The sequence below is a fragment of the Dromaius novaehollandiae genome, chromosome Z (genome assembly GCF_036370855.1).
Source record: "Dromaius novaehollandiae isolate bDroNov1 chromosome Z, bDroNov1.hap1, whole genome shotgun sequence".
NCBI lineage: Eukaryota > Metazoa > Chordata > Aves > Casuariiformes > Dromaiidae > Dromaius > Dromaius novaehollandiae.
The window spans coordinates 27,066,593-27,079,042 of NC_088132.1; the positions used below are offsets into that span (position 1 = coordinate 27,066,593).

Here is a 12,450-nt window from a genome sequence, read left to right on the forward strand (position 1 = left end):
AAATTTGACCTAGTGATAGGGATGCTCTTCTGCATGCTGATGATTATTTGGGGCTTTACAGAGTTTGGTAGTTAAGCTGTGTATCAATTGTGTGCTTGAGACAAGCTCTGTCCCAGAGCTCTAAAAGTTGAGGAAAGCCTTTGCCAGTAGTCTGGCTGGTCTGCTGCCGAGGAATGTCTGTTGCAGCTAGCACACAAACAGGCAGTAATTCAACTGCTCTATTCACAGAAAAATAATGCTACTTGGCCTTGTCTGAAATGCAGAGGAACGAGATATATACAGAACATAAAGAGGAAGGAGCTTTAGGGAGTAGTAGAGGGTAGAAGCTTATGACAGGAAGATGCTTTTGCATTAAAATCAAGTTGGAGGAAAACTGAACTTCTGCTGAAGTATCTGTAGTTATTTCTATGTAGAACCTTAATTTATTGCATCTGGCAGAAAATCTGTTATTCTCTATTGTTTGTCTCAGCAGAAGTCATGAAAATTGATGCTGAGGATCTGAGGATCGAAATGCTTTTACTCATTCATGTTTGGGAGTAGATGAGTTCTGCCTACTAGCCTTTTTTTTTTTTTTTTTTTTTTTTTTTTTTTAAAAAAAAGCAAAACCAGGAACATCCAGCCTTTTTCCACTCCACCCTTAGGAAATTACTGTCAAGAAATGGTAGAAGAACACTAAGGTTTCAAAATCATACTCCAGTAAACTTGTGCTTGAGGGTTTTTTCTGAAATGAATAATTTGTGTAGTGAATATGGCTGTTGGTCTGGTTCCTATCCTTTAACAGAAATTAGAAAGTATGATGAAGGAAGCCAGGTGGTATCAAAAGAGAAAAGTTAGTTAGATGCTTCCCAGGAGGTGATTAACGATTCCATATTCACTTTGAGTGATACATGCTTAAATAAGATGCAGAACATTCATTGAATAAGTATGTTTAATACAAAACAAACAGTCTCCTTCCCCCAGTTATGCAGTATATGAGGTCAAGTCCTGTGGGGGGAAAATAGCACATATAATTAAAACTGTATCTCAGAGCATATGCATAAGTGGACTTAATTAAGGTTGCACAAGCAGTATTAATTTGATAATTTTGAATTTTTTTAATCACAGGCTTTTCAATCTGCAAGTTGTGTTTTTAATGTAAAATATCAAGTTGAGCAGCAGTGAAGAAAGAAATCATATATCATAGACATTAATACTCAAACCCATTTCACTGTTATGAACCTTCTCTTGAATACTGTGCAAATCTGGCAGAAGGAGATATGGATGCCCAAATTATTAGATATTGAAAGATGAGGACAGTCACATTTGGGCAGAAATGAATAACAGAGACAGCACGTATAAATGTAAAATACCAAAGAACTGGTATTGGTAAAATACTGGCTGATTAATTAAAGGCCTGACTTTGAACATCGCTAAACGGTCCAAAGCTCCTTTTCATTTTTCCTCCTCGGTTTATGATAAATATGTGTCAGGATAATGCCACAACTAAATTTAACAGGATTCAGAAACAGATTTTATGTTTCTGTGATGACCAATAGTGATACTTTTATATAAAAGATACACAGTGATGCTAATGCTTATAAAAGGTTTGAGGAAATGAAGACCAGTTTCTTCTGTATAAATTATATTGTATAAAATTCCATAGATGTTTTATTCATTTTCGGTTTTATTTCTTTCCGATGAAGTTTATTCTCTTTTCCTTGTCTGGATGGACGCTGCATGCTTAGATAGCTGCTTTGCTCTGATATTTCTAAGAATCTGTGCCCTTTTACTGAGAATTTAAATTTAATCATTTATCGTGGTAGAATTGAGTATTTGTAGAATTAGTGCTTAGGATATTTTAAAATTGACTTCCACTTTTTTTTTGTGACTATTTTTTAGATGAAAAGTAAAAGTCGTTCTGATTTATCAGAACTTAAAGTAGGACAAAGCACTATTGAAGATATAATGTCAAGAGCTTATGACAGTTTTGATATACAACTCAGCAGCATACAGTTACTCTACAGCAAACATGGTAAGTACTCATGACAGAAATCTTTCCTTATAAAAGGAAAGGTTTAATTATATGTGATTAAAATATTTTGATAGTTGATGTGCCTTTTTGAAATTTTTTAACTGAAGTGGTTAAAGTAGTGGTAACAGTGTTTAAGTGTCTGTTCTGTACTCCAGGTGATGAGTAATTGCCATTTCTTTTTTAATCAAAGAATCTTTAAACTCATGTTTTAAACTCAGTCTGGTAAATATGATATGAATTTTCCAGGTGCAGCTTTAAGCCTATTATAGATTCTAACATTAGGTTTTGCTAATAAAAATATAATCTATAGTTTTATAGTGTACATTTATTTACAAGACTCCAGAATGTCCCATTTGATTGGTGCATAGCAAACATGAACTTTTGCTCTTATTCCAGCAATCTAGTTCTTTCATTTATGGTATAGTCTTTCAGTGCCTTTTCTTTGCTTCCCTCCAGCTTTAAAATAGAATCCACAAGTAGTTGTAGGTTTGATCATTTTGTGAGGGTAAAGGAAGGCTCGAAATCCCTTTCTGAGGTAAACTTTTAGCAGTAGTTCTGGGAATTAACCATAGACAGTCAGAATCAAAGTCGTCTTTGGCATTTAATTCTTAGCTCTCTACTTCCAGAGGGGAGTCCAAAGCCTAAACTCCCAGTGCAAGAGATGTTTTAAGAATTGGGCTCTTCGGAGCCTGCACTGTTGGTTAGGTTGCTGCTTAGACCTGGAGAGGGGGAAGTGTTAAGTACTGTTGTATCTATGCCATGCTTGTACTTGGGTTAGAGCTGTAGAGGAGATCACATCACTTGATCTTTTTAACAAAGTGTACCAACTAATATCATAGATATTAATTTTGCGATATGTTTAATAAGGAAAAAATAACTTTCATGGGAAAAAAAGCTTTAGTTTTCTGTTCTTATTCTAGATGAAAACTGGCAAGAGGCTCGTAAACTGAAATACTCATCTCAACATATCTTGCAGCCCTTGGATGTAAAAGTGGAATTTAGCAGGGCTATGGTTGTCACAGATGCAAGAATGCCCAAGTATGTGGTTTTTTTCTGTTTTGAAATTTTACAGTAAATGGCTTTTGGGGAATAAAGAAAATCAAGTATCTAATTTTACTTTTTGCGCTGTTTTACATCAGCAGTGTGTTAGCTTGGAAGTAAAATGTCTCCTACACCCTGTGCTTTCAGCTTCATCAAGAAGAGGAGACCCAAGGAGTTGCCAGATATTGGAGAGATATAGAATGTTAGATAAATATTTATTTTAAATATATTTTTATATTTATAAAAATTATATTAAAACCTATTTTAATTAGGTCTGTCTTCCTAATAGTCATATTTTAGTCCTTATTGGAAATACTGCAGATGCAAAAGGTCTGAATTTTACAGTCCTCTACTACAAACATCACAAAAATATTCCAACAAGTAATGTTTTGTCATACTCTCTCTCTTTCACCTAGGTTATTAGTCTTGCTTGTCTGTTTATCAGAGATCACTTCTCAAGAAAACAACCCTCTATTCATCAAATTTGTTCTTAGGCTTATTTAGTTTAAAAAAACCCAAAACCTGTTGGTTATGTATCCTATGCTCAATCCAAAGGAAATATTGATGATGCCAGTTTAGTATTAGCAATCACTAGAGTTGAAATGGCAAAGGTTAAATTTGTGAATATTTTGGAAAATGCATCTTCACTGATGTCTAATACAGACACTTTGCTAAAACATCCCTCCAGTTTTGAAGTACTTGTAAACTAGCACGTTAATGTTTTATGAGGTAATCTGGTTATTAATTCATTAATAAGACCCACATTATTATACTACAACAAAGCAGCATGTGCTTATTTCACTCTTATGACGGATAGAAATTAACAGATTTTAGCTAGGCATTTTAGAAAGTAAGAGCATATAAGCAGACTTTTACAGAAAATTATTTTATAACATTTTATAACAGTCAAAATCAAGGGGCAGCTTATAAAATAAAGGAATTACAATGTATCTAGAATTTACTTGGAAATAAAATTAAAAATAGTGTATATTACTCATGCTGAGTAATATGACCACAGATTAATGATTGTATGGTGTGGTGGTGCCACCTTCTGGAAAGTAGGCTAAATTCTGAATTTTGATGCTTGACTTCGTATGAAGTCGTCTTCTTTTCTTACTTACTTTTTCTCTCTGTTCCATGGAAAGGATAAGGAAAGGAAATAAAAAGACAGATTCCTGAGGGCATTCCTTCAGAAAGGCCAGGAAGGGAAAGTGAGCCTTTATTTCTGTGGTCACAAAAGAGAATGTCATTTTAAGGCAGATTTATAATCTGCATCCTCTCTCTAAATTATGCTGGTATCACCTGGATTAAGCAGAGAGCATCTGTTCTTAATGAGAATGCGTATTGCAGTATTGCTGCACCACTTACCTGTTGGTTTCCACTACCAGCAGTGCTTCTCCTTTTGGTGGTAATTTTTCTCTGTCTACAGTATTTCTCATCTGTTTCTGGGAATTTTTTTCTCTGAGGGATATTACTTTTTTATTCCATGTTCTCATAAAGTCAGTTACTTCACAAATAAATGAATTCTACTTATGTGCAGAAATTTGGCAAATTTTGCCTCTGCTGAGGTAATATTTCTTGGGGAGCACTCATCAGCTGCTGCTTCTTTCTGGGTACCTGTGCTGTCTACAGCTGTTACAGAATGCCACAGGTAGTAGTTTGGTACTACATAAGCATATACCAAAGTGAGTTACTGATCATAACTAATATTCTAACTTTCACTGAGAAACCAGCAAGTATCGACTTCAAATCTGGTATATTACTATTCAGCAACAACTGAACTTGTTTGTTTTGTACCTGCTTCAGTCTCCAAATGGTTCTAAGAGATTATCTGCAGGCCATGTTTTAATAATCTAGAGTCATCTACCAATCTTGAAATGACAGGAACAGTAACTCTTCACCTGAAAGTGAATATTTGACCTTCTCTTCAAGGGCTTGCTGATGCAAGGGCTTTGCGTTCTAGCTGCAGCCAATCCTGTCAATATTATCAATATTGGCATAGCTTCAAATGCCAGGGGTGTGCATGTGTGTGTATATGTACACATATATAAATAAGTATATATATATTATATATAATATACATATAGAATATAAATTAAAAAAATCTGTGCTTAGCCCCTTTTTGTTTTAAGGAATGGTCAGTTAATGTGTGTTTGTGTACAAATAATTAGGCCCACATCATGTTTAGATGACATCACACACACATAATAAAAATGAACCGGTAGCTTCTATACTCTAACAGTAAAAGTTCCCTAAACTGTAAAGTTTAGTAATGACTTTTGAATAGGGCATTGTGCATCAATATTGCACTAATCAGTTATATATATATTAATACATTTTAATATACTTGTAGCTATTCCTTTATATTCCAGTTTTTATAAATACATGTATATAAAGCCAACATTATATTTTTTCCTGAACTTTTTCTCATTAAGGTTTGGGACTGTACTGAAGAATTCAAAACAGCATAGTTCTGTTAAGAAGGGCGAGTGGAAAGATATTTGTTCTACAGTGAAGTCCACTATCAGTACTTGCTTTGTTAACTCTTGTAGAAATTAAGTGAATGAGTAGTTTGGAGGGTAATTATTTTACTTTAAGGCATCTAAAAAGCAGGTAATTGTATGTTTATATTTTCGTGATTCATTAGTGTTGTCTGCCAGTTGAATTCCATGTGATGTTTGTTCAAAAGCAATACTGAATTTACCAGTATTTAGTGCTGACTTTGTTTGGAAGGAGACTTCTCTATATTGTCACCTTAGAGAGAATACTAATGTAAGTAACTTTCATTTATGAAAGACCAGTATGCAAGGGCTTTTAACCTGGACTTTCAAAATATCGAGTCATCTTCTCATGTTTTCTTTCTCTTCACCCTGTGGTTTGCATCTGAGTATCTGTCTTTCATTTCTGAGAACACGGTGGAGTTGCTCCTTATTGTTTCTGTCATTTCACATTCAAGAGTGGTAGTATGATTCTGTGATTGTTATGGCCTGTACAAGGCTGTGGGGTTTCTTTTGTTTTATTTCTTAATTGTGTCTGTTTGGTTTACCCCATTTTCTGAAGGAGGTGTCTTGGAGTCTGTCATCTACTGACTGTTTTTTGAAGGCGTATGAATGCACTGGGTATCAGGATACCCAAAATTAAAGGCATCCTTCTGCATATTACATGTTACAGCTTCATTAAAAACTTCTGATTTGAAGGCTCCTATATCCTCCTTATTTGTAGCTTTGAGAATGGTGATATTTACAGAGAAACAAATGTAAGGAATACTGATCTGAACTTGGCAAGAAGTTTTGGCACAAATTTCTTGCTTGATTGAAGTACATAGCTCCTCTATGTCTCAGTCTCTGTCTACAAAGTGATAATTACTATCTGCGGGTTTAATAGTTATGCAGTTCTTTTGTGGGCAACAGAAGTTTATATATGTATATTACATGCAACAGTTTTGATTTGTAATTTTCTAACCAACAAGAGTAATATGCTTTTCAGAGGAAAATGAATGTGAAGTTTGAATGAAATTGTTCTGAAATAACATTGATTATTTACTTAACAGGTTCAAAATGTCTGGACAGCTGCCTTTACTTTCTATCCAAATATCAGACCAAAAGTTGACAAGTATCTTGGAACTAATTGACAGCATTCCAAAACCAGAAAGTACTCCTGCTACAGGTTCTCCCCCCAAAATATCTGAGGTAAGGTCCTTTCTATTTTTTTTAATTATTTTGGTAATAACTATCAGAAGAATACTTTCACGACGAGCACTGCAATTTTCAAAGGAGCAGAAGAAAATGGAGAACAAGCCATCTTAATATTTAGCCATCTTAAAAGTTAGCATTTTTTGGAAAATCCTAGCCAATTCTTTAAAGCTATAGATGTTTTGTTTGTTTCGCTTTGGTGCTGGGGGATATATGCCTGTGATTTAATCCTTGTAGCTAAAATTCTTCTGAGCTTTATTGCCGTTGCATCACTTCTGAACCAAAGAGGATGAGAAATCTTTTCCAGAGAGCTCGGCATATAAATTTTGTCTTGATGGTTCCTCTGCATTTGGAATAAGCGGAGGAATTGTTCTTTGGCTCTGAAGACAAAATGCTCTTCAGAATAGATCCTTCTAGATTTTTGCATCCTGCAGTTTTTTATACTTTAGTGCAAGAGGGCAATCTGCTTTACTGTGGAAGGCTCATCTGATATTTTTACTAATTTGGTACTGTGAGGTCAAGCCTTTTAGTTCTTCCCCCTTAACATATTATGATGTGAAAGTCTTATCTATAAGGTGCTTCCACAGATTCAAGACTCATCAAGACTTAGGGTATCTATCATTCATAGATATGGGTATAAGTGTATAAATTAGGGTCAAACTATGTAGGCTGGAGACTGGGAAGAGATACTGTTGAAATATGAAAAGCAAGATGCAAAATGGAGCCTTAGCCTATTGGAAGTTAGGTTCAAAGATGAATGTTACTCTGTTACCAAAATTTTTAGATTTCTATAGGATATTGAGAGTTATTAATCATCAACTAAAACTGGGCTTTGAAAATAGCAGAAACTGGAAAAAACCCACAACTACGATCATTTGTGCAAAGGCATGCAAAAAGAATAAGCATGCAGATGATGCACACCTCTTCCTTGCTTTAGTGTTCGGTGCAAGGTACATTTATGTTAAATATGCATACAGAGCATGCAGAGGACACTTTTATGAACTAAAACCACCAAGTCAGCTCTCTGAGGCTTGATGTAAAATCTGGCTTCGGTGAATGAACTCTTTCATTGCCTGCACTAGAACAATTTCATTCTGTCGGATATAACATGGAGTGAAGATTCTTGTTTCCCTTTGTCCACGTAGTGGCAAGAGTGAAATTTCGTACTTTTTCAACTGCGTCTCTGGGCTCTAGACAAAAGCATCATTTGCCATCAAAGATTCTGCTAGAATCTGTTTCTCCAGATACGTGGAGAAGCTTGGAGACAAGTCTGTCTGCTGCAATGTTTTCTGCAGCAATTTTCCCTTACTTCCCACCAGGCCACTAGTGTCATCTGACTTTTACAGTAATTACTGTTCTCTGAAGTTGCCCCTTGCTAGTCCCGTAAAGGACTCTGCCTAGGTTTTGTCCTTCCTGTATTTTCATGTGATGTGCTGTTTCTGTCACTGTCTTTTAATCTCTGGAGTTTGATGTCTGAATCTTTACTCCATGCTTCCTGATGCATTCTCATTAGTCCTGGATGAATGTGTAATATCTGATGCTTCTGCCCGGTTTGAGACCCTGTTTCTGCCCATTCTTTTAATTTTAATAATCATAAATGTTTAAAAGTGATAATTTGCACTTAAAACAGTTCTCATTTTTTTGAGCTATAAAATTTCTAAGCAGTACCAAATGTGAAGGCAATAGTTGTGACCAGTGAATTTAACAAAACTGTTTATGGTATCTCCTGTTTCAGGCTGCAATATCCCCTGTGCTGTCAGCACCATACTTATCACAAAGTGCACTTCCTGTTTTGGATTTTCATTCATTTGCTGAGTCAGGTAAAGCAATTCGTTTTAAAGTCTGATTTAATGAATGGGTTAAGATACTAATTTCAGCAAAATCAAATGAATACAGTGAACTAAGTGACCATTTTCAGGCTACGTCTCGAATTCTTCAGGTTGAATAACTCTATATTCCATATATCATCTTAAGATTTGCTCTTTACAAAATACTTGTGTATTTTCTCAGTGCAGCAAAGTTTTATATGCTTGTTCTTTCTCTTCCTGAAGGCAAAGTAATAAAACATTTGCATGGTAAGATGGTTTTGTTTATTTTTATTTGATTATGTATATGTTACTATGCATCTATATTAGAAAAAAGGTCAAACAGCCTTATAGTTTGCATTGATATGGAAAATGGTGAGATTTGTGATGGCTCCCGTTTTATATGGGTCTTTAGTCTGCAACCATTCCCTACTTAGAAAAGTTTTATGAGGTTTTCAAGTTCTTTGTGTGTCAAAAGACTTTAGATTTTAATAGATCGTATTCTTTACTCTCCTTTAAGAATTCTGGATCTATTCTGTGTAGCTCCTTATGAAATAATGAATTGTATGAAGAACTAATACAGGGTATAGAAAAGTATATTTTTAATAGTCTGTTTTGCTGATATACAACACTGCTCTGAGCTCACTGAAGTTTTCTGAACCGTGCTTTGAAAGTTCCTGTGAACATTCCTTGTGCGTATTGACAGACATCCATGAATTAGTTAAATAGAAAATTAAAAGTCTTAAGTTCAAGGTATAGTCAGTGAAAAGAGGTGAGATATTCAATGTGTTGATTCCAAACATCCAAAGTACTATATGTGTCATTTTTTGCCTGAATATGTATTTGGACCTCTAGTGTTTTGTGGGGTGTGTTTGTTTGTTTGTTTCCCCAGTTACTTTCTTGTGGTTAAGGATTCTCCCTCCTACTTAAGTGGATTTATTTGAATTACAATATATTGAAATGATGAATATGCTATAGAAATAACTGTGTTATTCTAAACAAACAACATTTTGACTTCCATAGAATCAAACAGAAGATTGGCTATGGGGGAATTAGTCATTTTTAATTTTGTCTTCCTGTTCAAACAATTTAGCTGGACTCTTACATTCCATTTAGTAGTAACACTTGAAAAATTATCAAATATATTAGTGTTATTTCAATATCAAAAACCTTTGTCTTGCCGAAGCACAAAATCAACTGAAAAATGGAGAATACTTTTTCTACTACCTTAAGTTATAGATGTGGTTTGCAAACACTAGCAAAATTATCAGCAAAGCTAATCATTTTTGCTTTGATGCTATCACTTTAAATTCTATGCACATTCAGTATGTATACAAATATGTATCTGTGCATCTTCACCTGTTTTGTGTATGAGTTCCTTTTAGTGTGCAAAGGTAGAGGTAAAGCATCTTTCATTTCTTAAAAATCAGGTGAGATGAGAGTGACTGTTTGCTCTAATATTCTATTTAATTTGAGAAAGTAGTAACTAGACTTTGACTGAAACAGGTGTATTTTTAAAATTCCAGCGTACATGCAGCTGTGTGATCATTTTAAATGACTCATTATTTTTATACCTACCCCCAATCTCAAACATGTTTTTAAGTCTTAGAATATACTTCCTAGTGTGATCCACTCACTTTTGTCAGAAGAACGATACCTGTTCCACAGATTCCTTTAACTTCACTGCTCATAGTATTTTTTTTTAAGTGAAGGAAATGAGCTGAAGAAACTGAGACAGAGGCTTCAGTATGAAGTCAGTAGCAATCAGTCTGGCAAAACAGATATTAAGCAAGATGAGCCCCAGTTTGTGCTGTCTTCTGCATAGCCAGTAATCAGGGAATGCTGGCGGAGGAGTTACCCGATGAGGACTGATTTGCGATGATGTGATAAGGGAGCTGTAGATGTTGTGAAAAGTTGTGGAGGCAGAAACTGAGATAACTGTGGGAAAAGACTTTATTGATTGCTAATTATCAGCTACGTACCTGTGCTGTTAAATGTTTATAGATGGAGACATAAAAATTCTAGGCCATGTTACTGCAAAATTGGTTGTCTAAAATGCATATGTGATGTTGTTATGAATTAATATGTAGAATCAGAAGAAGAATTTTATGATGCTCTAAGCAGCCCTGTGGAAGACATGCCATTTTTTGAAGCCTCATGTGGTTCCCTCAAGCGAGCTAACAGTACAAGACGACAAAAATTACGTAAACAAGAATCTATGAAGAATATGACAGATTTCCAGCTAAGATTTGAAGTAGCTGAGGTAAATTTACACTTCCTTTTTTTTTTTTTCCTCCAAGGTGCATCTTAATTGTAATTCTTTCCTGCTGTGTTCTTGAATTCATCCATGCAGGAGTATTCATTCCCTGTTTCTTGCTGATATCCTTCTGTAGTGTTCAGAGTTTCTTTTTAAGCCAGGATTGTGCTTCTGCATGCCTGTCAGCACTGAAATGCCTTTCCTTATCTGCTTTATTCCCTACTCAATTTATCATTGAATTGCCTTTACCTTGTGTTCATTCATTCGTTCTGTTATTCTCTGCGTATTTGTTTTCGTTTAAGATGTAGCTTTTGGCATCTTTTTTTCAAGATATTGCTGTGGTCAGTGGGACAGCTTCGTTAATGCTTCATCTCACAGAAGCACTTCTCCCCCCTAGTTTTTCTCAGCGTCTGTGGCGTGTGTTCACCAAAAATTGTTTTATGTTTCAGACTTGAAAAAAAAGAGTATTTTGCCCAAAGGCCAATCACTGTTTCCAGCTGTATCAGTCGGTCTGCTTCATTCTGTCATTAGAATTCATGGCTATGACAAAGTTATTGCTGCTATTCACTATAAGTAATGAGTTAACCTTTTACAAATTCTGTTTTAGGGTAGCGACTTATGGAAAGGATTCAAAACATCATAACTAGCTTACAGCATATCTTACTATACACTACACTGGTATATAAATCTGAAAACTTACTATGTTTTGGGGCCTGATGAGGGCCTTTTGGCATTCTTTAAAACATACAGTTCTTTTTTTTTTAAGAGCTGCTAGTTTAAGAATAGGTGTTATGTTTGACATTCTTCTCTACTGGAAGCCTGTATGTTTTAAAATCTATAGGAAAAAAGACTTTAGTAAGAATCACATACCTCTCCATTTGTTGGCTTCATAGTTTAAAATGACTTGGGAGGTGTGGTTTTGGTTTTCCCTATTTGTCAAGTAGTAGTGCACTATGTGGAAAAGTAGATTACCTATCTTTGTTTTCCTTTGGTTATGAAAGACAGATGATAACAGTGGAACCTAGGACAGCTCAGCCAGGTATTTATTGAACATCTTTGCCATGTATAAATGAAAATTCAGGAATTCTTGTTTATTGATATTCAACTTCGAAATCAGTTATTGGCAGAGTCTGAAGAAATTCCAGTAAAAATAGTGAAGCATGTTTGCGATTTTGTTTCTTGAGCTGAATTTTTTTTCAGAGCATTTGCTGTGTAATGTTTCATGATCAATATTAACATTAACTGGTAAAATGTGTGTAAATATCTGAGTCTTTATAAAGGCTAATAGGGTAATTCTGTGCTGTATATATTTTTGTTTTTCGTTTTTTTAGGTCTTAATTAAATTGTGTCGTCTTACTGATAATATTGAGACACCTGTGCTGCAGCTTGAAGTTGTAGGGTTAGGCACTGAACTCAATTTAAGAACATTTGACATGACTGCAAATGCTTTCCTTCGTGAAGTCTGCCTGCTGTGCCCAGAATATATGGGTAAGCATTTATATCCTGATCAAAAAGTGATTCACAAAAGATTAACACTGTGACTTTGTCTTCAGAAAGCCTGTTGGGCTTTCTTTTGTCAACTGAGGAAGACTCCCTTCCTAAATTAAATGAGAGGGGAAACAGAAAGTAATTTTTGAGCTTGTT

At 35.0% G+C, this 12,450-nt stretch overlaps 1 protein-coding gene across 2 annotated transcripts in view; it reads left to right on the forward strand.

Moving 5' to 3' along the window:
• Positions 1–12,450, forward strand: part of LOC135324746 (intermembrane lipid transfer protein VPS13A-like) — a 115,586-nt gene that overhangs the window by 32,498 nt on the left and 70,638 nt on the right. For both annotated transcript variants that reach the window (XM_064501614.1, XM_064501615.1), the window contains 6 exons: positions 1,879–2,011; positions 2,932–3,049; positions 6,603–6,741; positions 8,480–8,564; positions 10,640–10,812; positions 12,138–12,294. In XM_064501614.1, coding sequence (XP_064357684.1) covers positions 1,879–2,011; positions 2,932–3,049; positions 6,603–6,741; positions 8,480–8,564; positions 10,640–10,812; positions 12,138–12,294 — 805 coding nt within the window. The remainder of the gene's footprint in view (positions 1–1,878; positions 2,012–2,931; positions 3,050–6,602; positions 6,742–8,479; positions 8,565–10,639; positions 10,813–12,137; positions 12,295–12,450) is intronic.